Source organism: Mustela erminea, chromosome 8 (genome assembly GCF_009829155.1).
Source record: "Mustela erminea isolate mMusErm1 chromosome 8, mMusErm1.Pri, whole genome shotgun sequence".
Taxonomy (NCBI): Eukaryota; Metazoa; Chordata; class Mammalia; order Carnivora; family Mustelidae; genus Mustela; species Mustela erminea.
In genome coordinates, this window is record NC_045621.1 from 26,670,056 (window position 1) to 26,696,870 (window position 26,815).

General features: G+C 53.7%; 1 protein-coding gene across 1 annotated transcript; it reads right to left on the reverse strand.

The window, feature by feature from the left end:
* Positions 1-5,283: 5,283 nt before the first annotated feature.
* On the reverse strand, positions 5,284-25,857 carry IGFBP5 (insulin like growth factor binding protein 5). The gene is made up of 4 exons (XM_032354746.1): positions 24,747-25,857; positions 11,265-11,494; positions 10,935-11,054; positions 5,284-9,763 (listed from the first exon to the last, which is right to left on the reverse strand). Exons 1-4 carry the CDS (start codon positions 25,078-25,080, stop codon positions 9,632-9,634), a joined length of 816 nt encoding a protein of 271 aa, XP_032210637.1. The 5' UTR covers positions 25,081-25,857; the 3' UTR covers positions 5,284-9,631.
* Between the last annotated feature and the right edge of the window lie 958 nt (positions 25,858-26,815).

Genomic DNA, 26,815 nt, shown 5'->3' on the forward strand with positions numbered 1-26,815 from the left:
TGCTGCTCAGCCCTGAGTTAGGCAGCCTCTCTGGGTGGAAGCCGGGTGGACTGCCTGGAGAGAGCCTAGGGCGCTCTGGATGCGGTTTAGAATTGCACCCTGTGGGACAGCCACCATTCCCTGGGGTCTGATTCTGTTCATCCATGGGTGTGGGTGCTCCTGCCTCATGCCTCTCAGTTGTAGCCGGGAGCTGGTGGCTGTTGTCCCAGGACAGGGCAGCGTTTCTCAACCTTGGCGAACATTGGAGTCGACTGGGGTACTTAAAATACTTGTCAGCGCCCCACCTTCGGACAGTCGGATCTGATGGGCCTGGAGTGGACCCCAGGTACGTTTTTCTGTTTGTTTGTTCGCTTGTTTGTTTTCAGGTTCCCAGGTGATTCTCATGCAGAGCTGGGCAAGAAGAACTGCTGGAGTCAGGACACCTGGGTTTGAATCCTGTCCCACGCTGCATTATTGCCCCAGAGCTATATCACTCGCCTTATCTGAGACTCAGTTTTCCTCATCTGTCTAATGGGCATGGTCTCAGCCTCAAATAGCAGGGTGATAACAATGTGAGACCGTGGATGGGCATAGGCTCTGCAAACTAGAGGACCTTATAAAATGGGAGGGATTATCACGCAGCTGGTGCCTGAGTGAGCACTGCACCAGCCGCCATGCCCCAAGGTTGCTGACTCGGGTCAGCTCTGTAATATTTTTGCAGAGTGCTTCTGAGCACGTAGCAGCTTCCCTGCCCATTTCCATGTCCACTTGCCCAGAGCCTCCCTGTCCTCTAAACCCTCTGAAAAGGAGGATTTTATGGGAGTGCCAGCAGCAGCTCTGCTGTGGTTCTAGCTACAGGAACCCCACTGACTGATGGATAGTATGCCCTAGAAACCTTTGCAGAGGGAAAATACTGCATCCAAGTGGGAAGATGGCTGGGCAGGGATCCTGAGGTTGTCAAGCTGGCTGGGGCCTTCCGGAACTGGCTGCTCTTGACACACACTGGGGCTATACTGCCACCGTGGGGCAGCATGGTGAACTGCAGATGATTTGACGCTGGCCCGCAGAGGGTCCTTTTGCTTAAGGGGTGGCCCAGGAGGCCCATTGTGGGTGCTTGTTAAACTCGCAGGAGCAGGGGACCCGTTGCCGCAGACTGCCTGAGCTAGAGGCTTGGGAGGGCTTCTGGGACTGCATCGAAGCATGCCCTCTGGGCAATTCTAATGCGTGGAATCACCCAATTTCTCGGTGACCCAATTTGTAGAATTCAGGGCAACTTCAGAGCCCCTTGTTCAGAAATTATTAAGAATTTCAGGACAGCGACAGCAGAGCTTTGAGCCAAGCACAGGGCTTGTGTGACCGCATGGGCTGCATGCCTAGGAAGCTGGCCCTGTTCTTAAGCGCTCTGAATCTGAAGGGTCACCGCTTGCAGGGACCACCTTGAGTAATGTCCCCCAGGGTAGGTGAGAGCATGCGCCTGGGAGTGGGCGGTCTTTGAACAGACTTTGGACTACATGACTCATGACTTAGGTGACTTTGGACACATTCCTAAGCTCTGAGTCTCTTTTGCCTCATCTTTAATTGGGTTAATTTCTACTTCCTACTTCAAAGACTTGCTTTGTCTCAGTGGGGTTAGTCCTGCATCCCAGGTTCCGTGTTTGGGTTTTGGATGTGAAGATGAAGTAGATTTGGTCCCCGTCCTGAAGGGCTGATACTGTGGTGGATTGAAACAGCCATGGGAGTCCTCCCTGATCAGGAGACGGAGGTGTGCCCAGGTGCCCTTAGGAGGAATTATCTGCACAGATATTGTCTCATAGTGGGTGCAAAGACAGTGGTAGGGAGGAAGTAGGGACACAGGGGAAGATTTGGGGTGTGTGTGTGTGTATGTGTGTGTGTGTGTGGAGGGGAAGGTGGAGTTCAGGCATAGAGAGGACAAGCCACACGTGGGCTTGAGGCTCCCTGTGATAGAAGGAGGGTGTGGGTAAGGGAGCAGCTGGAGAAGAAGCCAGAGGAGAGCTCATCAGGAAGGATTTTGAGGGTCTTGCCAAGAGATTTCAACTTCGGACTGAAAGGAAAGCATTTAAGCAGAGGATGGGCTGATTGGATCTGTGTTTTAGAAAGTGAACTCCTAGATGGCTCAGTGGGTTGGGCCTCTACCTTTGGATCGGGTCATGGTCTTGGGGTCCTGGGATCGAGTCCCGTATCGAGCTCTTTGCTCGGGGGTGGGGGGAGCCTGCTTCCCCCCCCCCCCCCCCCCCCCCGCCTGCCTCTCTGCCTACTTGTGATCTCTCTCTGTCAAAATGAATAAATACAATCTTAAGGAAAAAAAAAAAGAAAGTGAACTCCTACTGTGCTATCTGGCAAGGAGGTCCTGGTAAGAAGGAATAGCAGTAACCCAGATGAGAAGGGAGGGTGACTTGGCCTAGGCAGGGAAAGTGGGGAGCAAGGTCAGATGGTAGAGTTTTCGATGCGGTAGCTGATTCCTGGGACCTGGGGACTTGCTGGACGTAGGACGTAAATGAGGAGTCAGCAATGAGACTAAGGGTCAGGCTACAGTGGCCGGGAGGATGCTGGAACCATTCTTGGGGATCTTGGGGATCACAACCAGAAGGCGAGGAGGGATATGGGAGAGAAGAGAGGGAGAGTTTAGGAGGAAAAGTGATGAGTTCAAACGTTGCTCTTGTTTTTGAACTTGTAATCTGTAAGATGTAAGATAAAATAGGTAAGGTACCTGAGTGTACAAGATGAGTTCAGTTTTGGTCACACTGAACTGCATTTGCGTGGGGCCCCCTGGGTGGAGAAGACGCACTCGACTTTCCCGTCACCCTCATGCTGACATCCAGGTTCATGAACAAGACCCATTGGTTCTCTCCACAAGATGCTGTTCCTATGTGCCCCCTTCACTCCCTCTCTGTGGCCCACGCAGCGGGAGAGGGGATTTGTTGGAGAAGGGCGGGAGCAACAGGTGGGAAGGGCTGTGCTTTGGAAACAGGAAGACGGGTTCAGGAAAGGGGAACAGGGTGGTGGCTTTCTGGCTAACTCCGTAGAGGTTTGGATGGGAAGGTGGGACATTCTCACTTTCTCACTTGCTTTTCTCTGATCAGGAGAAGGCAGGATGGGGAGAAGCATGAGAAGGAGAAGGTGTTGCAGAGAGGAGGGGATGTGGGAGCGACACAACTCTTGCAGGTTCCCCAGGCAGGATTTGGAGCTTGAGGGTTCCGGGATGGTGTCAGCCACACCGTGGTGGGACTTTCTCCATCGGGGCTCAGCAGGGCTGTGCGGGAGTGCCAGCGTTGGCTGGTGAGGCTTCTGCGGAGTTGAGGTGTGCAGGGCAGGAGAGACCCAGATAGGCGGAGGTAACAGTGGAGCCCTGGGTCTCATCTCCTTAGTTCCCTAAAGCCAGAGAGGCTTGAAGCTTTGGAAAATAGAATGGGGAGACCAAAGTCTCATTCTCCCATCAGTGAAATGCTGACGTCGCAGAGCCTGTCTGGTTTCTTGCTGTAATATAGACTATGGTCAGAGTGAGAGAGTGGGGTGTTCAGATTCTCCCTGGGAGCCCTGGGGCTCAGCGTGTGGCTTCTGAGCTTTGAGGGGATGGAGGCCAGACTGGTGAAGTCAAGACCGTAATGAGCCGTGTCTCTGGAATTTGGTTTTGGACAGCTTGGCATGCTGGGGCGGGGGGGGGGGGGGGGCGGCGTGGTGGTCCTGGCAGATGGTGGCATATGAACAGCCTGCAGGTGCCCGCCCAGTCCCCCTGGGTCACCAAGACCCTGTGAGTGTCTGATCACCAGGGTGCTGTGTGGGTTGTTCCGAGGACCCCGGAGTTGTGTGGGGTGGGACGGGGGTGGGGCAGCCAGGAGCTGCCTAAATGACCTGTGGGTGAGCAGGGAGTTTGAAGACGAGGGCTGCAGGGCCGAGAGGAGGCCCCGGGGACAGCTGAGGAGCATCGTAGAGTGGGCCTGGCTGAGGGGGGGCCCTACGGGGGAGCCACGCAGAGAAGATGCCTGGTTTGCCCCCACCCATCCCCCTCCCCAACAGGATGTGGGTGATGGTAGAGTGAGCTGCTGATGGAGAGGCCAGGGACAGTCCTGGCGCAGGCGGTGCCAGGTGGCTGGACCAGCATAGCCTTCCTGAACGCCGTTCTTCCTGAGCCCCCGCATCGACCCCCCTGTAAAGGGAAGTGAGAAGACTCCAGATCCTTTCGTGTACCTCCTAGTGCAAGGTCAAGGGGCCCACGCCATCTTTGCCTTTCCTGCTGGGCGCTGGCTGAAGGACGGCATGGCTGAAGGGTCTCAGGGAAGGGTTTCAGTGACCCCTCAGAAGCATGCATGCCCAGTGACGGGCCAACCCCTTGCCAGGCTGGGCTGCCCCCAATTCCTCCACTGGCCACATGCCTCGGATGGGGCGGGGTCCTGGGTTTGGGCCGGGCAGAACAGGGACGCCGCCGACTCCGTCTCTGTGCTGGGCCTGATGACTGGGCCCGATGACTGATGAGGCCCTTTGGGGTGCTGTAGGGGTCGTGGGGGAGGCATAAAGGGCAGTGTGCTGCCGTGCGCCCCACACATGAAGGGGGCACGTGGAGTTTGGAAAGAAGGCGCCCAGGAGGAAGGAAAGGCAGAACGTAGTACAACAGCAGGAAGGTGAAAGAGTCGCTAACTGTTTTACAGCTTTCTTCCTCACTGGGCAGGCGGCCAGGGGCTGGGTAGAAGCAGGAGCTAGGGTTCACCTTGGCCAGAGGTTCCCAGGAGTTAAGATCTTCGGAGGCAGTAGAAGAAGCCACTGAGGCACATTCTAGAAACGCCTTCCTGAAAATCCTCTCCAAGGAAAAGAGACTCATCACGGGCAGGCAAAAGGGTAGATTAAGGCCACTTGACTGAGCGGCAAGGGCTGAGATTCAGGTGTGAGGCATGGTAGAGAAAGCAGGCGCGGAGCATGCATCGGCCCCTCGCTGCCCTAAGCACAGTGTGTATGTTAACTCCCTGAACTATTTTGAACGCATGGAGAGGGGGGCACCCAGGTTTGCACGGGAGGCCTGGTCTGGGGGTTCCCCTCGGTCTTGCCTCTGCCTGGCCTGTTCTCCTTGCCCCTCTGGCGTGTGGCCTGAGTTGACCCCCGCGTGCCTCTCGCGCTTCACCTGCCTTCCCTGGGCCCTCGGAGGACGCTGACGCAGGCTAACTGAATGCATAACTTTATTAAATAAATGCTTTGTCATGACAAAAGACAAAGATCAAGGAGTAACATAAATTATACGTTGAATAAATAGTATACAGCAATCTTCACTTTTTTAATAAAACGTGAGATCCTCTGGCTTTTTTTTTTTTTTTATTTCCTCAGGTACAAAATGCTAGACAGGAGGCGGGCCCCTCTGCATTCAGGTGATTTTTTTTTTTTTTTCTGCTTTTTTTTTTTTCCCCACAAACTGGTTTTATTTGTCAATTTATTTTTTCATCCTTTTTCACCAGTAAAGATTATGAGCATTTATTTAAAAAAAAAAAGTTTAAAACAAAACAAAGGGAGATAGAATAGAGCTATGATATGTACGTACGTAAGACTAGAGAGCTACAGTAATATGTGTGGTGGTTATTGCTGTCTTCAAAAAAGAAATAAAAAAAACCGGTAGGCAACTCGGAATCTGAAGGAATCTTGTCTGACAACTGTCTATCCGTGTGGGCTACTGTGTGGTGGTGACGGCGGGCGGGCGGCGGCGGTGGGAGATTTGAGACTCAGGGTGGTGGTGGGGGACCAGAGAAGCTGGGGAGGAGGGGCGCGCAGGAGGCCGACTCTCCTCACCTTCCCTTTCCCTGTCCAGAGAGAGGAGTTAGAGAAGAAGAGTGACAATGGCTAAACGGTAACTCCATTAGAAAACCAAGAAAGTATGTTTATAAAAAGAATCAAAAACCTAGGAGAAAAAAAAAAAAGTGGAGAAAAGTGCATACGTCTTGCACTTTAGTGGTTTTAAAAATAAAGACAGTACAATGCCCAGGGGGCTGGCTGGCAAGTCCCCAACCCCTTTGCCACCACTTCTCAAAACTTAGCCTCCTTTCTCTAAAAATGTCCTCTTCGAGCCCAAGGCATGCTTCTCCTTGGCCCACGTCCCTCTAAAGTTCCAACCTGCAGCGCAGCCCTCTGGGGGGGGGGGCAGTGGGAGCTGAACAGGTGGAGGGGGGCAGCCCTGGGCCCCCTGGAGAGGGGTGCGGTAGGCATGTGGCCGCCCACAAGCTAGGTAGCCCGCGAGCTGAGGTGGGGCCCACCTCCCCAGGGGAGGCTGACCCTGCAGGATTACCGTGGAGACCACTGAGACGGTGATGGGAAAATGGGTGAGGAGACAGGAGGTAGACCACATGGGGCCTCCCGGGCCTCCTGCCCTCCCCTGTTGGGCTGAGGGGGTTTGAATGTCTCCAGGCCTGTCTGTCCAGGCCTGGCTGTCTGAGAAACCTTACAGTCTCTTCCATCCTGCATGCCCTCCTCTGCCCAGGCGGGTAGGGAAGCTGTGGGAGAAGGAGGGTCAGTCCTGACGAGGCCCTCCTCCATCATCTGGCAGCAGTAGGAATGACAGGTAATCATCTCCTCCTGGAGTGAGGCCTGAGTCAAAGGGCGATGGGAAGAGGCCTACTGCTGGGTGGGTGGGGCAACATTTAGTCTTGAGGCCACAGAAAACTCCAGAGCCTAAGGCCTGGAGTCAAGAAGACCCTTGCTTGGGATCCCAGCTCTCAGCGTTTCCCACCAGCCTCCCCACCCGCCCTGCCCCGGGGATGCTCCATGTTCCTCCGTGACTCCCTCCGAAGCCAGGCCTCCCTCTTGGGAGGTTAGTCTCGTCTGTCATGAAGGTCCAGCATCCTCTAGGGCATGGCTAGCTGAGCAGAGTCATTGCAAGCGCTGAACTCACAGGTTTGGGGGAGTCAGCATGAACTCTGGACACCCGAAGACACTGGTGGACTTAAACCAGGCCATACTCTTCCCCGCCTTGTGGCTGCTGGCAAGGAGCCGAAGGAAGGGGCAGACACCCATTCGGAGTCCAGTAAATAGCAGGGGGGGAAGGAGAGAGCCCCTCTCAGGAACAGGTCCGGGTCTTGGGAGGGGTGTGGGGTAGGGTATGCAATTCCTGGCTCAGTCTTTTCTTAGGGGGAATGGCACCCCAGTATCCACTTGGCAGATCCCAGTTAGAGGACTGTTCGAGATCCACAGAAAGAATGGGCAAACAGAAGAGTGAAGTGGGAAAGGTTTACAATACTGGCCTAAGACACAGAAATGTGAGTCAGGGGTTTGGGGAGAGTTGTGCAGAGAGATGGGGCACATGGACGCAGCAGGTCAAGTAAGTCCTGGCGGCTGCCAGCCCCATCGGGCCCTTTGTCCTATGACAAGCGACCATCTCTCTTGTCCCAGCCAACTGTCCTGTCCGGGGGGTGGGGGGTGGTGGTGGCAGCGGCAGGAGACCCCCCCATACAAGTTCCGTAGCTGCAAGCTTCCCACCAGCTGAAATCTATTTGCTTGTCTGCTGTCCCTCCTCATGGCCCCGAGTTCGGTGTTGAAGTGGTCTCCACGGCGTCACACCATCAGCATAGAGCAGAGAGAGCCGTGTTCACAGCGAGGAGGAGTCTCCTTTGCCAGAGTCCAAGCCCCCTTCCCTGGTGGGCTAGCTCCAGCCTCTGAGGACAGCCCTGAGGTTGCTGATTTGTTGAGGAAGTCAGCAGGAACGGGAATTCTCCTGGTTCAGAATCTGGCGGCCACATGCCAGCACCCTTGAGGCCTCCCTTCGTCCTGGGCCTTTCTTCCATCCTCCACTCCAGGGAGAAAGCCTGCACTGGCCTGGGGGGGATGAGGAGCTTGAAAGGCTCTGGCCCCAGTCCTTCCTTAGAGGGAGAAGGTGGCCGTCCGAGGGCACGGTCTTGTCCCTTCAAAGGCACAGCTGGCCTTTGCTGATCCTTGCTCCTGGCCAGCGGCTAGGTTCTAGAACCTACCTCATTTCTCTCTGAGGAACTGCACCCCTATTCTCCTCTTTCTGTCCTCTGGAATCCCAAAGAGCTTAGAGGGCGGGGACCCGGGAAGGTGCTCTTGGCTTTGTCCCCCCTTCTGCTGCTTGGCTCGAAAGCTGGAAGGGGGCAGTTCTCCCCTCTTCGCCCCTCCGCTCCTTCTTCTCTGGCCGGCACAATCGCTTTTCCATTTCCCTGTATTTAAATCCGTTCACTTCCAACCCGCCTGCTGCCATTTCTCATTTCAGTCTCTCTCCTGCTCTGCTGGCTTCAAAATGCAGGTTCTGCCCCTTTGAAAGGAAAAGGCTGGGCAGGACCCGTGGGTCAAACTTGGACCTGATGTGTTCCTTTGGTGCAGGGCCCAGAGCCAGCGACTTCCGGAGGGTCTAAAGGCTAACTCGAGAGGGGCTGGGGCTGCAGGGGCGCCCCACGGACAGCCCTCATCTACCTGGCTGGGTGCCTCCCATGGACGCACCTGCACCCGGGAGATCGTGAAGGCGTCCAACACCGTGGCCCGCCGAGGGCTTGCGTCTGCCGCTGCTGGGAGGCTGGCAAAAACAGCAGTTACGGGGTGTGTTAGAAGAATAGGGGTTTTCTTGGTTTTCCCAGAATGAGGAAGCTCCTCAGAGTCCCCCGAGGAACTACTTTGAAGAGTTAATGCAAACCTTTCAAGGAAAGGAAAGAAGAAAGCAAAAAAGAAAGAACATAGACGTATATACCTTACATATGACTATATGGAGCCTCGTAGAGAAGTCTGTACGAGGCCGCCTTGATTTCAGCCTATCCTCCCCCAGAGAGGCCATGCTGGTAGTGAATGGAGTGCCACGAGGGGCTGAAAGCACCCGTGTCGGCATGGTCTAGTCCCCTTGGAAGAGCAGTCTCTCCATTCGGGGCGCGTACTGCTTTCCCAAAGTCCGCACCGGGACTGGAGTACGCACACAGACTTTGTGATTCTGTTCCGGAACACCTATCTATCTAACAGCACTCGGTTAGTCATTTGCTTTGTTTTGAGAGGAATGGAATGCATTTTAGTTTTCACAAGTTTGGGGGAGGGAGAACCCTCTGCTGGGGGACAGGGGAGCGGGGGCAGGGTCAAGCCATGCAACCTGCTGGCTGGAGGTGGAGACAGGTGGTTTCCTTTCTCCCCTGTGACTAATCCAGACGGGAAAACGCCCAAGGGTGCCATTGAGTGCCACACCTGGGGCCGTACCTTCCAGTGCCCATACGTGTCCCAGCTCAGGCCAGGGCTGGACACAACAGGTGGGTCCAGCCCTGGTCCCGGGGATCTTTCCTTCCTCTCCACATTCTTCTTTCCTTCTTCGGAACTCAGTTTGTCCCCCCCTCTCCTCTACACGTCCACTTTCTTCCCTTCTCTCTCTCGTGTTCCTCCTCCCCTCCCCTCCCTGTCCATTCAACTTGCCTCAAAAAGAAAACTATTTTGGGGGGGGGCGGGGCGGGGGTGGGTCTCCTTAGCTGTTTGCTTCTCCGCTGTTGCCGGTTTGAAAGTTGAGACCTTGCTAGAGATTCCGAGGTCCTCAGTTTCCTCAAATAGATAGATATATGTATTTTTTTTTCTTTTCCCCTTAAATGAGATGAAATGAGTGGCGTCCTGGGGTGGAGGGAGCTGCTGGCTGGAGTCGGGGCTGGGGGTGGGAGGGGTGAGGGAAGGACAGGGAGGGGACGCGTCACTCAACGTTGCTGCTGTCGAAGGTGTGGCACTGAAAGTCCCCATCGACATACTCCATGCCTGGCAGCTTCATTCCGTACTTGTCCACGCACCAGCAGATGCCACGTTTGCGGCCACGGGAAGGCTTGCACTGGGGTGGGGAGAGCGATAGGCAGTGAGGATGGCGCTTCCCCGCTGCCCCCGTGCCCGGGGTCGGGGGCTCTGCTCCTGCCTGGTCCTTGTTCTGGCCCTGCTCCTTATCTTCCGTGTCCCAACCCTCAGGGTTCTGGTATGCGCCCTGCACGGGGGGATGGCCCCGGGGGGAATGCTCACTTAGACAGTCTGCCAATGGCTAGCTCTTACAATCTCCTTTCTGTCCCCCATCCAGGGTCTCCAACTTGGGATTCTCCATAGGGCTACGTGATCTGATGATGATAATGGTGATGGTGCATCATTTCTACAGTACCAGACACTACTTAACACTTCCTGCAGAGTACAGCCTGTAAGTGCTTTATAAAGATTAATTCCCTAATCCGTCAAAATTGCATAAGGACCGCAGGTACAATTATCATTCTGCACGAGAGACTCAAGGCAGAGACATTAAATAACTAGGTAAGGAGGACGAAGCTCAGAAGGGGGAAGGCCAACAATTGACTCAAGGGCGTCTGGCTCTTGGCCCCCAACTTAGATGAAGGGAACCCATAGGGAGCATCAGGGCCACCTGGGAGGGAAATTGTTAGAAACGCAGAAGTCTCAGAGTGGGACTCAGCAACCAGTGTTTTGATAAGCTTTCCAGGTGGTTCTGATGCTCCAGGAACAGGGAGAACCACTGGCCTAAGATATTAGCATTACTAATACTATACTAATACTAAGTGTACTAATACTAATACTAATACTAATACTAATACTATACTAAGTATTACTGGTTTAACCAACAGCAGTGCTGCCCAAAGGGTAGCCTGGCTGTGAATGGGACGTAAATGATTAGCTACCTCTGAACATTTGCTTTGCAGTCCTTATCTCGGTGTACGTGTTTATGCGTGTGCTCATCAGAAAACAGTATACATAGCATGTGAATGACAGTGATATAAAGTTTCCTTTTTAAGGAATTCACGTTAGCGAGGGGGATCACTAAAACGGAAGGAGACTACAGTACAGGAGGGAGTGGGGAAAGTTCTGAGTGGGGGTACTCGCGTGGATATTGGGGGTTCCGGAAACACTATTGTTAATGACAGAAACCGTAAGCATTGAGAGCAAAAGGTTTTCTGGCAAGTGCCGCTTTCAGGAGCCCTCTGAACTTGGGCGCATGGGACGGGGCATACCTGCTTTCTCTTGTAGAATCCTTTGCGGTCACAGTTGGGCAGGTACACAGCGCGAGGCACCATGCGGGGGCTGGCTTTGAGCTCCTGCAGGGAAGCTTCCATGTGTCTACGGCAGGGGCCCTGTGTGAAGACGGTGGGGGTGAGAGATGTGGCAGGAGCTGAGGAAAGCATCTCTCCATGCAGAATGCATGGCCCAGGGCACTGGGGGCCAAGAGGATATATGGAGAATTTTGTTCCAACTAGTCACTCCCAAAGATTTCTCCTCTTCGTACCTGTCACGCTCCCTGGGTGTAGGAAGTGTGCAAAGCCTGCAGAGTCCGCGAGACTCACCTGCTCAGATTCTTGTCTCATCTCAGGGGCAGAGATGACCCGGGGATGCGCAGTGTTCTCAGCGCCCCCCACAAACTTGGACTGGGTCAGCTTCTTTCTGCGGTCCTTCTTCACGGCCTCAGCCTTCAGCTCGGAGATGCGGGTATGCTTGGGCCGGAAGATCTTGGGCGAGTAGGTCTCCTCTGCCATCTCGGAGGTGGTCGGTTCCTCGTGCTCACGGGAGTCTCTCTCTGCAGGGGAAGGAGGCAGAGGGTCAGTCTCTGGGGCAGAGCCATAAGGGCAGAGCCTGAGGCTCGGAGGGTGTCTGTCCTCCAGGAGCTTCCCTGACCGGGGGAAAGCAGAAGGAGGATGAAAGAGTCAGCGCTCGTCCAAGAGCTGGGACGTTGGTCGCAGGATTGGAGTCTAGTGGAGCAAATCTAGGAAGACTTGGCGGGGTTGAAAAGACCAGGCTGATCAACGAGGGCGGGTCGGACAGGAGGGAGAGGACATGCTGGGGGCAGGAAGGGGCTCATGGGAGGGAAGGAGCCCCTGGGGGCGCTCAGGCACTGGTGAGGGTCTTGTTCACCGAGGGGCTGGCTAGGTAGCTGGGCAGTGGCTGGGGTGGCCCAGAAAGGCACCAGGTGGAGATGCAGGCTGATGGAGGGAGAGAGGTGACAGCCCAGCATGGACAGGAGGTGAAGTCTATCCCCAAGTGGGGTCTTCATGCTTCCAGGGCTGTTGCAACAGATTTTGGGAAACCAGGAGCAGGAGGGTCCTTGGGGTCCAGACTAGCAGGGTGGTGGGGAGCATCACGGCGAGGAGGGGACCTGAGAGAGCCGGACATGGGGGGCCTGCAGGGGTGCAGTGCGGGTGGGTGGGGGACCTGGAACCCCAAGGCCCTGCTCTGGCTCAGGGCTGGGTCTGTGTTCTGGGCCCTGGGTGGCTGAACATAATTCAGCTCCAGGCCAAGAGAGGCGGACAGCTGGCTGGGACTAGAGCAGTTATATATAGGACAGACTCGGTGACAGTCTATACTTAGCTGACTTATGACCTTTAAAGAAGTAGGACTTTGTTCATTTATTTGTTGATCTGATGATTCCAGCCCCTGGCCTTTTCTCCATCCACAGACTTCCAGTACGTTCTTATCTCACGGGCTCCCTTCTCTGGGGCTCCCTTTCTCTTCTCGGCTCCTTGACCCCGCCGGCCTCGGCAGACCCAGAGTGAGGAGGGCTCCACCGCTCTTCCCAGGTGGGCAGGATGTGGCCAGGATGCCCACAGTGAGACTGGGTGTAAGTGGGCCAGGCAGGGGTGTGGCGGCCTATCTTCACAGCCTCTTTTGTTTTCACATTTTAGAAAGAGAAGAATAGGGCTCTGGAGTGACCCCGAATAACTCGGATGAGATGAAGGAAAATCGTCTCCTCCACCCGCCTCACTGTCACCGGGCTCTCCAGGAACCACGGTGACAAGGTCCTGGAATGGAGAATAGAAGGAGAGGGATCCAAGGAAGCAGGGAGAAGAGATGCACAGGGAAGGAGGATCTTGGTGAGAAGACACTGTTTTGTGCCCCCAGGGGCAGGAACCCTCTCTCCAGGGGAAGTGCCAGGTGTGGGTTAAGGGAGATGTGTGGGGACCTGGCCTAACCAGGTCCGGACGGCAGGTGGCAGGAAACCCCTGAGCACCTGTTTGTCTCTTGGCTTGGGATTTGTCAAACTTAATTGAATAGGTATCCGGTCTTTAAGGCTCTGGCAGAGGCGTTCCCTGCCCTGAAGAAGCCTCCAGAGGTCTGCAGTGTTTTGGGTGGTTAGCTGATTTTGGATCTTTCTCCACAGAGGAGGACGGGAAGTAGTCACTGGAGAGGGAGATGATGGGGAGAGAGCAAACAGGAAAGCAATGGGCGGGCTTTCTCTGAGCAAAATTCAGTGCCAGGTCCCCATCCCCCACTTTTGGTCTTTCTGTCCCTCTTCCCACCTTGGCTTGACTCTGTGTTACGACTCTACAAACCTGCTGTGATTGTTCACAGCACGGCGGCGATGTGCCTGGCAGGCAGAGGAGAGCCTTCTAGGGTGAGCTAAAGGAGGGATGTTTGGAGTAAAGCAACTTTCCTTCATTGTGGGACAAGCTAGCATGGGGTGGCGTGCAGGGGGGAGCAGAGCCTGCTTGGGGGACGCTGGACAAACCGAAAGACTAGGGCTCTGTGATCTAGTACATACGCCCAAATCCGAGGCTCAGGTCTTGGGGAGAGGTGCGTGGAGAGGAAAAGCCGACTGAGGCTCAGAAGGGTGGCTGAGCCTATCTTGCTGGGTGATCGGAGATGCTTCACTCAACCTCTCTGGGCATCACCAAACATCCTGACCCTGAAAAAGCGGTTGGCCACTGGTAGGAGAGAGGACAAGAGATGGTTGCCACTGAAAGGTGGGGGGGGGGCATTCTGGGGGTGCATGGTCACGCCCTTTCCCTAATCGAGACTGTAAGCAGATGAAGTGAGGGAAGACGGGTGGGAGGTCCGGGGCTGACCAGCACCTGGGAGAGGGCTGGACGGCAACTCTAGAGGCTGCTTCAGCTAGGCTGGAGGGCCCGTAAATTGGTCTCACGGGCACCTCCATGGCTGGGCTCTAGGGGTTCCCTCTTCCACAGGGAGATCCCAGGAAGGTGCTTACTTTCAGTGGCAGACAGTACCAGCTCCTGGAATCCTTCCACTAGACCGTTAGGTCCATCTCCCTGTGTCCCAGCAGGAACAAGGACATGAATGTGTCTCGGAGTACTCTTTCTAGTTCTTAAAGACATCTGGTCAGAAGGTGTCATGCCCTCCTCCACCAGACGTGATGCCACCTTTCACGGGGCTTCTCTCTCTGGCCTTAGTGGACGTGGAGGGAGGCATGCTGGCTCACTGCACACCGTGTACTGACAGCTCTTCTCAAGACCCTCCCTCTTCTAGGACCTTTCCTAAGAAATGCTGTGAGCTGCCTTTAACCTTGATTCACTCTTCCTGGGAGGATGGGGCTGTTCACAGGGGTTCAGTGAACTTGGGAGCAAATTTCTTTGACCTTAGTCTTTTCTCTGAAAGTGTTCAAGTATGGCCTTGGGGCTAAGCACATGTTGATATTGGAAAACAATGCTGATTCCCGTAGGTTCTTGTATGTTCCTTAAGGAACTCAAAGCACTTCTGCAAACCCTCTTTCCTTCCCTAGGGTCGCAGAGGTAGGGTTCCTGAGGGCATGCCCTCCCTAGTTCACAGGCTTTTTGGCTGCTTCTGGTCAGGCTTAAAGTTTTCATGTGCCTCCCGGTTTTGGTGCTACGTGACCCCGTGGGACCTGTTACACAGAGAGCAGGACAGTGGAGTAGCAAAGATACTCATCAGGGTTTTGTGGTCCCCTGCAGGCTGCAGAGACCACAGAAATGTAGCAAAACCCCAGGCAGAGCTACGGAGATTAAAAGGCTGGAAAGTAAGACCAGCATTGGAATGCCAGAGCCTGCGAGCCCTACTCAGCAGCTTCCTGGCCAATTCATAAATAGGCTTTCAGTTTGGGCAGGGTTTACGTTTTAGATAAGACAAGCAGGCACATGTAGACAGGTGGCTCCTGTGATCTTTCATCGAGAGAAAATGGACCAAGGTTGCAGAGGGGATTTAGGTGGATGAAAGGGAGGACTTCCTGGTGAAGTTGCCCTGCCCTTGAACAGCAAGGGAAGTTTTGAGTGCATGAGGCTCTGGAGGGTGTTCCACAAGCAGGCCAATACCTCTCATGGCCAGTAGATGGCGGAGTAGACTGATGGCCATGCAACATGTCCCCAGCGCTGGTTTCTGGGGACTGCAAGCAATTTTCAGATCTGGGACTTAGGTGCTGCCCTCCCCAACTTCTCTGACAGCTACCCCAGTCCTCTCCTTCTGTGTATCTGCAGCACGCATTTCAGGAGTCGGGGGGATGGACGGGTGAGGACTAGAAAAACCCACATACAAGGTATGTGGCTCTCATACCACAAAGGTATGAGAGCTGGAGGCTCAAGCGGGGGACAAGGAAGACCTGTGCCTAGCCCCATGCTCCTTCTCTCATCTGTAGCTGAAAAGTAATCTGGGGTAGAAGAGAGACCTGTCTGGGGTCCCCCCCTTCCCATCTCTAGATGTCATTTTGAAAGGATTCTGCAGCAGATGGAAATGTGGAATGCTCAGCCTTGTTCCCTCCTCCATGGGTAGCAGAGGCATGGCCTGTGAATTTCGTGATCTCATCCGAAGACCACGGAAGCGAGGGCTACCACATTGTCCTGATGGTTGCCTTTCAGGTGGGTTCTGAGTCTGGTCTGCCTTCCAGCCAGCTCTCTGATGGCCCCTGCCCCTGCCATGTCGGGGTGGCCAGCTCAGCCCCTCCTTCATTCATAAGGCACTCCCAGGTCACGCTGCTGTGCCAGCCTCCACGGAGGCACACACAGGTACACAGCCCTTCCTCTGGCAACGCAAACACCTGCTTGGGGACTAAGCCATCTCCTTGTCCCAGCAAACACAGAGGGTGTCTGGTTGTAGGCCCTGCTGCTATGGACCCGGAGACCTCCTAGGGTGGGCAGCACCACTCACACCAGAGCATACCATGCCTGTTTCCCACTCAAGCTCTCTCGCAGGGGCCGGCTGGCACGCCAGCAGACGCAGGCACATGCTCTTAAGAAGCCTTCTGATAGCATCCTGCTCTCCAGTCTGGCGTTGCACTGGAGCGATGTTGGGGACCTTGCTGCCCCCTGCTGTCTAACCCTCCATCCTGGGACTCTTAGTCATTCCCTAGCACCATGAACGCCTGGTCCAGGACTCGTGGTAGTTTCCCACTCTATCTTAACCTCATCATTGAACTCCAGAGAACTCGGGGTGGCCCAGATACTGCGATGTTGCTTACGGAAATTGAAGAAACCAAGGCGTACTCAGAATTCACAGCTCAGGAGGAATGCCAGGCCACCTGGACCTGGGGAGAGGAAAGTCTCTTTTTCTAGCCAGGAGACAAGATGCGTTTGCCCAGAATCTCTCTACAAGGAATGAAAAGGGGAGCTGGGTTTCCTCCAGCTTTCATTCTGACTCCTGCGGTGGAATTTAAACAGTAAACTTCTTAAGGGTGGAGCTTTGTCATCTATCTTTTTCTCTCCTTTGTACGGTGTTCAGTACATAATCTTTAAATGGGGAGATGCACAGATTTCCTGGAGCGGTAAAGAGAAGTGGGTCTAGAAGCGCGCCTGTAACATAAACTCGGGCGCGCCACAGTTCCGTGGATGCCTCGAGAGGTCACCTCGCTCATGCTCTGGCCTGTAAGCTTGTAGCTGCTGCAGAGGTAGCCAAGAAGCAGAGGAACATGTCTCGGGGGATGGGAACAAGCGGGGGCTCCCCTGGGTTTCCAGGGCTTCTTTGATCTAAGGTTGTGCTATCCATGACAGTGCTCACTAGCCACATGTGGCCACTTAAATGAATAAATATTAAATCAAGTTACAAATTTAGCTCCCCAGTTGCTCTATCCACTTTTCAGGGACCCATGACCACAGTGGAGAGTGGCTGCTGCGCTGGCAGAGCAGATAGAGGGCATTTTCCTCCCTGTAGAGAGTCCCATCGGACAGCTGGTCAGAGGGCACTGATCCACGCCAGGCTGTGGCTAGATGCTTTGCACCCCCTCCCCACTTTGCCCCGTTTCCCCGCCAACCTCCATCCTCCAGCTTTCTGCTAGGACATGAAGCTTACGGGGAATGATGGATCAGCCGCTCACTGTTTAAAAAACTGTGAGGTGTGTTTCAGTCTCCTGAAGTCTGACCGTTTCCCAGCTGTGTATGCCAAATGAATCAATGACACCGTGTGTGCCTTTGCATAAAGAGTGCAGGCATAGGGAGGGGCTGCTGAGCCTTCCAGGGGAACTACAGTGTACCTCCTCCTAGCCGTTCCATTCCTGGCCAGTGTCTGCCTTGCCCCGATCTCTCTTGGAAGACACTGTTTTCTTTTCCTCTGCGGTCAGTAACAGACGTGCATGTTCTGGGCTCTTTTTAACATGAATTACGGGCTGAGAAGGAAAGGAGCGCTGTCTTTTCAAGAGGAAAACAAACCCAAACAACCGTGATCCTAAGGAACAGTTGCAAAAAGACACTGGAGGAGCAATTTCACTTGGGGTGAATGGCAGAGACGGGGAGCAGGTTCAGAGCCTCAGTGACTAGACAAGGAGAACCATGGGCTTACCCTGCTGAGATCCTTTCCAGCCCTCACTCCGTTTCAGTCCAGGAAAACTAAGGGACTTACATGCTCTAGACTAATACGAAGTTGGCCAATGTGGGTATGTAACATCTCTATCCTAAACAGAGAAATAGAGACACCAGATAGCCTGGTGGGTGAACAGTCAGAAGAGTCGGACTGCCAGAAAGTGTGACTGCCAGCCCCAGGCGAGAGCAACCAGTCCTCACCGGGAGAACTCCCTCCGAAGCATCCCCTGTCTAAAGGCATTCCTTCATGGTGTATCAAGGCACCAGGTTTCCTTCCAAAAGATGCAGAGAGAAGAGGTGACCAGCTTCCCTTGATGGCATAGATAGCTGCTGTCAAGTTGGTGACACTCCCCCAGGATCAAAGGCTGGGGTCTCACTCATACATCTCTCACTGTCTTGGGAACAGAGGTACAGAAAGGATCCCCCTCAACTTTCTCCCCTACGGCCAAAGGAGGGTGGAGGCTGGGGACTCCAGTACATGATTTCTTGATCTCTGGGAGACAGGTGGTGATACATTTACACACATGAGAAATGCACATTTAAGTACAACGTCCTAGATGATTGTCTCTGGCTGGGTTTCTCTAGAACTGGGGAAGGTAGAGCACGTTCAGCGGAAACGTTCCTATCTAATCAGAAGGGAATGGAGGGGCTGGGTGTAAAGCAGCCATTCAGAGGAGAGGGAGAGGAAGCACTTGGCCATTTCTCTGACCTGGCTACACTTCCACTCATGACTCACCGCAGTCCATTCAGAACATTACAATTAGGCAACCACCTTCCCCGAGAATGGTCCTGGATGACCAGAAGGGGGTGGCAGGGAGCAGCCTCCCCAGTCCCCCTAAGAAAAGAGAGCTGCTGGGTGTCAAACAAGAGTCCTGTGGTATCTGGCAATCCAGATTCAGACTCTTCCTTTTGGACTCTTTGGGGCAGGAGGGGAGAACGGAGACGTTACTTCCCTTCTCAGGTTGGGGGCAGGGGCACTTGCTGGTGGCATCTATACTTTCCAGTTGGGTAGGCTATTAGCCACATGTGGCCGTTCAAGCTTGAAATGTGGCTAGTGGGGTTGAATTTAAAGATTTATTTCATTTAGGGGAGCCTGGGTGGGTCAGTCTGCTGAGCGTCCAACTCTTGATTTTGGCTCAGGTCATGATGTCAGGGTCCTGGGATGGAGCCCCGAGTCAGGCTCCCACGTGATGTGGATCCTGCTTAAGATTCTCTCTCTCCTTCTCCCTCTGCCCCCAACTCAAAGAAAAATTATTTCATTGAAATTAATTTAAATTTAAAAACTAATACTCAGGGTGGTTATTGGAAACTTTCTGAGTGTGTCTGGAAGGACTCAGGTGTATGAATCCAGTTCCTCAACTGTAAATTGTACGAAACTTAAATATACAGAAACTTAAATATACAGTATTTTTAATGCAAAGTTCGTGTCCAAATTCAGACATGCTGTAAATGCAAACGACACCTCAGATTTCAAAGACTGCATATGGAAGAAAGAATGTAAAATATCTCATTGTAACTGCTTGTGTGTATGTAGATATGATAATATCTTGGAAACATGGAATTAAAATAGTATGGTTAAGATGAATTTCACCTGTTTCTTTTTGCCTTTTTAAAAAAACGTGTGACTAGAAAATTTGAAATTACATGTGTGGCTTGTATTGGATTTCAACTGGCCAGTGCTGCTCTTAAGGGTCTGGGACGAGGGTCCTCTTCAGTGGGGTGACAGAACGTGGAGACCAGTCAGCTCAGCTGTGATGGTACAACCCGAATGGTTCAGGATAACTACGGCCCAACTCATCTGTGGGGACCAGCAGAGGTTGAAGGTCGCCAGGTTCTGAGTACAAATTTGGTCTGGGTCTTGCCTCAGGTTTCGGCAAGGGAAGGCCCATGTCTGAAGGTTGAGGTGGAGGGATGACAAATGAGGGAACTAATCTCTTTATATGTAACTCCACTGGGGTGCACCTGGCAGGTCTAACCCATTGGGAAGAGGACCTTAACCTATATGCCTTCTCCTTCAGATTCTTACGAATTCTCTCTGCCATTCCTCAGATCCATCTGAAGCCCCCAGCTGTAATCAGGAGGCCTGTCTCCCTTCTTCTTTGGAAGGATGGCCGATATCCCTGCCTGTGTTCACAAACCCCGTGATTTTCTTGCTCTCTTCCTTAGCGACTCTTGGGGGCAGTGGTTTTCTCTTCCCCCTCCTACCCCCTGGAGCTCGGGTCTCCTCATCCTGCTTGCCTGCCTCCATGAAAGGCCTGTGCTGGTGGTGGCTGGTTGCCATGGGAAGCTGGCTGCTTCTGGGCCATGTTCTCCTTCTGCACGGTGGGCCAGTGAGGGCCTGCCTGCCTTCCCACATCAGGAGAGAGCTCCCTGCGGTTCAGCAAAGCCAGCTGAGTCCATGGACCCAAAGTCTGGGCTCAGCACTGTCCCCTTCCAGCCTCCTTGTCGCCATCCCTCACTAAACAACTGGCCTAGGCCAGTCTTGCTTCCAAGACTATGGAGGAGAAGAGAGGCAACAGAGTGTGTTGAAAATAGAAAGGGTGTTGTGTTCTCCACTTTGAGGCAACGTCACTTCTTCCCTTAAAAGACAGCACTCTCCCCCAGTTCGTCTTCACAACCCCTACTATAGGAAGACAAGTATTGTGCCATATTTGCTGAAGGCCTTGCGGCACGTTAGGCAGGGCCCCAGCAAGAGCCCAACTGACAAGTGACTCTGTACCCTCCACCTCAGTGTTCTCATCTGTAAAACCATCACTTTGAGTGCTACGATCTCGGGGTTCTCTCCAGCATTAACACTCTTGGGTCAACACCTAGACCATTCCTGGGGAGACACTAGGACAGAGCTGAGCCAAGTGGCCAGGTAAAAAAAGACACTTTGTCTCTCACTGAGGTTTTCAGTAGCTCCTCTGGATTTAGATATATGTATATATAAAAGGCATCATAATAGAAATCATGGAAAGAAATGGAACCGGAAACACAAGTGGGAGATCTTCTGGATATGGGGCAATGGGGGGTAGAAGCTTAGAACCAGCTTCTTTGTTTATTTCCTTATTTATTTTTGCAAATATGCAATAAATCTCATTGTTTTGGAAAACACATCCAGATTGCCATTTAAGGATGCTCTCTGGGGACTGAAACTTTTGGATCAGCATAGTAAAAATGCAAAACAAAAACTCAGACAAAACCCCTCCAAATTGCCTCCTCATCTTTCACCACATCCAACTTCCCTCCACCCTCCGCCTTCACTTCTGCTCCCTGTTGGTCCCTCACTGGTACCTGGTCTGTTTATGGAGTTCTTCCAGTTTCTGGGTGCAGTGGGCTTGGAATGTGCACATCCCTTCTCCGAAGTTTCTATGTTCTATGCATTAAATAACCCAAAGCTTCAAAGGCATTGCTCAGATACAAAGTAAAAACTACAGATAAAAATCACCTTCCTTTCCTGCTAGCCATCTCCCCTTCCCCTGCCCCCGCCACCCCTTATTAAGGGGCCCAGAGCTTCTGTTGGGATTCCCGCTCCCATGCCCTTTGCTGTAACCCTCATAGTGACCTCTGCCTCCTAGGTCAGCCTGGTCCTCCCTCTGCAGCTGCAAACCCACCTGTCTGCTCAAATCCAACCCAAGCCCCAGCACTGACTGGCAGCTGCTCCAACTTAAAATCCAAGTCCCCAAGGAATGCCGTGGAGCTAGGGGAAGGAGGGGGGGTAGTGAGAGGAAGGGAGAAGAAAAGAGAAATACGGTAAGAAAATGAGCTCTCACTGTGGCCAACTGTCCGTGCCCTTCCAGTCTAAGCTGACACAGCAGAAAGAGGGGGCGGGAGGCAAGAAAAGTCAAGTTAAAAGCACCATCTCTCATCTTCCCGGCTCCCACTTTGGTTGGCTCAGGACACAGCCAGCCTCTCAAAGGCTTATTTCAAAGGGAGGGTGTGCGGGTGGGAAAGGAATTTGGCTCCTTTGGTTTTCCATGATCTTGTTCAACGGAGACACAAATCTGGCCAATAAACCTAACTCCAGGGCTTGACTTCTACACGGCATTTGGGCCAGGCTTGGAGAGGATGCCAGGGTGATGGACGCCAAACATCTCAGAGAAGCAAAGACGGAATTTATTTTTACTTCGGTAATATTTTTTCTTTCCCAGATCATACTATTTGTCCTCTCTTTCTTATTTCTCAACGACAGAACTGAAACTCAGAACCCATTTCTCCCTGTAATGTCTCATGCGCTCAGGAGAGATCTCCCAGAACGGGGCAAGTATGTATTTCGCCCTCCTGCCCAGAAAGCCACAAGGGTCCTTCTCCAAACAATGCCCAAGCAAAGCCCTGTGCTTCCTTGGCTGGATCCAGCTCACCCATATTTATTGAGCTTGGATCAATAAATAACTCCCGTCTCCCGCCTCCCTCCAGCTTCACACACACTGCTCTCTGTTTCTATATCTATCTCTGCCCCAGAACTGGCCAAAATAAAATGCAGGGCCCAGTGCGCTCTCAGCACCCAATTCCCCGGCAGAGCAGACTTGCTCTCGCGTTGCTTAGCAACGCGCCCAGCAAAACACCAGTCTGGGCCCGCCCGCCCTCAGCTCTTCCTCCCAGCAGCTTTGGCTGCCTGCCAACTCGCTCTCCTCAGCTCCCCGTTTTGGATTCTGGAAACGCACTGTTTCTTTTGGTCAAAAAAAGATATGTATCTATATCCATATCTTTCTTCCTTTATGCATATATCTTTTGACTTAGGTGTGCGCCTATATATGCATATCCTCTCTATCTGTATGGCAACCGCAGGAGAGAGAGGCAAAGCCAACTTCTCACTGATGACTTTGGTAAGGAGACATGGTAGTAGGGTGTTGAGGAGCAGATTTTTTGGTCAAGGGAGCTGACACTCTCCTCCCTCTCTCTGTTCATTTCCTTCTCTTTATGAACCCTCTCTGCGCCGTCTCCAACTTTTGGGGCACCCACTCAACAGTTTTCGAGTTGAAAGGCTCGAGCCAGGAGCGCCCACTACCATACTATCTTCCGGGAGGAAGGGGTCAGCTCCTGTTGCCATCCTGCAACAATGGTTGGTCAGGCACCTGCCAAAGGCGGCGTGGAGTCCCAAGAAAGTCCCGGGTGGGGATGGGAGGCACCTTGAAGGTGGGGGTTGAAGAATGGTTGGCAGAGAAGTCTAAAGGGCATCTTGCTTGGGACAAAAAACCCGTGTGTGTGTGTGTGTGTGTGTGTGTGTGTGTGTGTTACGTTGAACTGGAAAGTTGGATGATGCGCCAATTTGCTCTTCCAAGCAATTGCGCGCGCGTGCGCGCGCCTTGCGCGCACACCCTCACACCAACCACATCACAGCAACCACACGGTTGGGCAAATAAAAGCGGGGCCAGAATGCGGCTGAGTGATACCTTGCATACTTTCGATGTGACCGGATTATTACCCAGAGCGCTCGCTTCCAAGTCAGGAAACCGATTCATGCCTTTTCTCCACCCGTCCCCCTAACCCAGTCCCCCCCCTCCCCCCGCCTCCCCGCCCCCCTTCGCCACCGCGCCGTGCTAAGCTCTTCCAAATCCACATCCCCGAAGATGAGAGCGGCCAGGACCGCCTTCGAAAAGTGGCGCTTAATAAAAATAACTCCACAAACCGGCCTCTAGGGCCTCCGGGGCCTGCGCGTTGCACTCTGCTCCTTTTTGGCAGGCTGCAGTCTGGAGGACCACTGCCTCTCGAAAAGTGGGGGGCGGCTGAGGGCGACAGGCAAACCCTGCAAGCTTTGCGGGGAATCCAGGCTGAACCCAGGAAAGTTCTCCTGCCGCTTCGCAAGCGCTGACGCACTCTTACCCCCCGCGATAGTGTGCAGTTTGTAGTTGCGAAAACTCATATTGGGGTGCCCTAATGGACGGGATGGGAGGGAAAAAAGGGCTTCGCTCCAGTGGGAAACTACAGAGAACAAACACTATTTAGCTAAGTCTTAAGCCCTTTTGGGGAGGATTAATAACCAGATTGACGTTTCAGAGCCCAGATTTTCGTGTAGAACTCATTAGGCTTAAAAAAAAAAAAGTAAGATCAGGTAAATCCAAAAGGAGCCACATTCTAAGGAAGGAGGGGGGGCAGAACTGTTCTGATCGGAACAAGCAGCTCTGTTAACTTTTTAAAACCCTTCGACTCCAGACGCAGAGAATTTGGGGGCGGGGCCACTCGGGGGCGGGGCTACTTGGAGGCGGCGGGGAGGCTCCCGGAGCGCGGCTTTTCGGTCTCCGCCCAGTTGATTTTGCATTCTGTGTTTCCAGGGCCCCTCTAGCATTTACACCACACCCACTTGTGATCCAGTTTGAAAGACTGAGGTGGTGGGGGGTGGGGGGTGAGATTAGCACTGGCGGAGAAGTTGCGATGTCTGAGTTCTATATCCCTTCTTGCCCCTATATCCACCTTTCTTCCTAGGTAAAATCTGAACTGGGGCGGGGAAAAAGGAATTAGATTCAGGGACCAACACTCAACAGGGGAACAGAAATCCTGTCCTATTCCTCTCAGGGCCCCCCCCCCCACCTCCCCACCGCCGCCGAGCGAGCTAAAGTAATTTTATCCTTCCCGGAAGGAAAAAAGGTATTTGGCATTTTAAGATGTTTTACGCTATACCACAAACAATCACACCGAGTCAAGAGCGATGGGTGTGCACGTGGGAGGGGCATAAAAGCCCCCCCCCCCCCGAAAGGCGTTAGCTTTCAAGCGTTTCTGCGCGTGTGTGCGCGCGCGAGTGGGTGTAGGGAGAGAGGGGAAGAAACGCCAGGACGGACTGGTAGGGGGCAGGGGCAGGGGCTGGAAGGGACAAAGGTGGAATCACCGCAGAAGACCGGTAACGCTTCTCTCTCTGGGTTCCCAATTGAAGCAATATTTTAACAAAGAGATTTTTTTTTTTTCAAGTTTAGAAAAAAAACAAACCCGTATTGGGTAGGTGGGTACGTGCGTGGAGGAGGGAGCTGATACAGGAACACGCACCTTCTGAGACTAGAAATTGAGTACCTAGGGGCTTGGACCTGGAGACCGAATGCTCTCAGAGCCAGTATTCAGAAGGAGGGGGAGGAGGTGGGTGGGGAAGGGTGGGGGTAGGGGCGAGGAGAAGGAGCGAAAGCTGCGAGAGACACGGGTAAGAAAGCCGCCCGGGGTAGCTGGATCCGTCAGGCTCTAATTCCGAGGTGCAAGGACCCTCCCCGCCCTCCTCCCGGGCTACACTCCGGCTCCAAGCCACTTGCTGGCCCAAGCGCGCGGGGCCAGCCTCCCCTGTGTCCCCCGGCCGTGCGCCGCGTAACTGACTGGCACACTGAGCGCGCTCACCGATCTTGGCTTGCTCGCGGTAGCTCTTTTCGTTGAGGCAAACCCCACGGCCGTGCAGCAGGGCGTGCAGCGGCTTCTCCTCGTCCTGCCGGGGGAGGCAGCGCAGCCCCTGGGCGCAGCGCTCAGTGTAGACGCCGCACGACTGCCCCTCCGCCAGGGCGCAAGTCATGCAGCAACCGCAGCCCGGCTCTTTGACCAGCTCGCAGCCCAGGGGGCTGGGGGGGCACATGGAGAGGGCTTTCTCGTCACAGGGCTCGCAGTGCACGAAGGAGCCCAGGCCCTGGGCCGGCCCCGCACAGGAGGCCAGCAGCAGGAGGACCGCGGTGAGCACCATCTTCTCCGAGTCTTCCTCTTTACCTTGGGGCGGGACACGAGAGCGAGCAAGTAGGGAGAGAGGGGCCAAGAGGGCGCCCGGAGAAATTAAAAAAATTTTTTTTCTGGCAGGTAGAGCAGGTGCCCTCGCCCAGACAATTGCAAAACGTAGGGAGAGATGGGGGACTGAGGTGCCTGCCGGCAAGTCCCAACTGCAAGGATTAAAGGACTTGCAACAGGTTGGGGGGAAAAGAGCCGCGCCAGGTGCACGCGGAGGGAGTGAAAGCCGGAGAAACAACCCCCCCAGCCAGACCCGCTCAGAATTACAGGGAGGAAAAAGCCAAAAATTGTTCACCCCAAAGCAACCACCGGAATAATGAGCTCGGAGGCTGTGGAGAAGGGGGTGGGGGGGAGAAAAATGGGGCTGTCTGCAAAAATTTTGTTTAAAGTCTAAAATGCACCCTGCTCCTTTCTAACCTGCAGCTGCCTGCAGCGCGCGGCTGCCGGGGAACAGGTAAGAGGCGGCTGCGGTGGCCGCGAGAGTGGGGGAAAATGTCGAAATCAAGAAATTTAAAAAAAAAAAAAAAGGCCCAAATCCCAAAGCCTAACACCTCTTTGCTCCCACTCTGCCACCACCTCTTCGAAATTTGCAGGTTCTCCGTGAAGCTCGAAGAAGGGTGCAAACGGAAGAGGGGTAATTAAAAGGAGCAAGAAAAGAGAAAAAAAATCCCACACCGATTTGCCCCTTTCCTAGCTCTTTTCCCCGGCAGAAGTTTCCAAAGAGACTACGGGCTCCGGTGGAGCAGGCGCTTTTAAATAGACGGCCCCTGGCCTCCAGCCAGTTTGTAGCTGCTATTTGAGCTCCCCAACACCCAACCCAGGCGAGGATGCCAAGGAGCTTTGCAGTACAAACTCACACGGGGTGGGGGTGGGGAGAGGCCTTCTAGACACACGGGGGCTCCCCTGAGCTCCCGGAACAGTGCCCCCCTCCCTCCACCCCCCCGGAATGTAAGAAAGGGGGTTGGGGGACTGGGCTGGGCTGCCTACGAGGGAGGGGGGGAGTGCGAGTATAAGGGAGAATTGGAGGAGCTGGTGGACACAATGAAGACTAACTCGGTCTCCCCCTCCCTCCCACCCCTTAACTAGCCAAGGCCCAGGCTGCAGGGAGAAGCATTTTCTTATTAGCCAAGTGGATATATACAGTGCCCAAGAAATTCTTCCCAAGCTTTGGGAAATGGCTGTCTGCTGGTGTCTAAGTTACTGTGTGAGGGGTGTGTGTGTGTGTGTGTGTGTGTGTATTTGAAGGGGAGTGTTAGTGTAGGATGGCCAGCTGAGGGTAGTGAGCTGAATTAAAAAGAAAGGGGGGAAAAAAAAAAAGAAAAGCGAAATTGGATTTTCCCCCCTAAAAGCCCAGGAAAGGGGATTTAATTAAGAGCATTTCTCCTGCCCCTGGAGTGCGAGTGACTGTCTTTGGTCATATGATCAAGAGGTGGCCACTTTCCTTCAGCTCCATTGTTGGCCCAGGGAGGTTTTGTGTGTGTGTGTGTGTGTGTGTGTGTGTGTGTACATGCACACACGTCTGCGCACTTGCTCAAGCTTGTGGGTATCTGTGTTGTGTATACTTGTGGGAAGGGATACTCATTCAACAGCATTGTAAAGAGTGGTAAGTTTCAGAGACTCGTGCTTCCCGGAAGATGCTAAATCTGAAAAATCTTGCCTGGTGACCTAAGGTATCCTGGTGTGGGCTTTTGGGATGG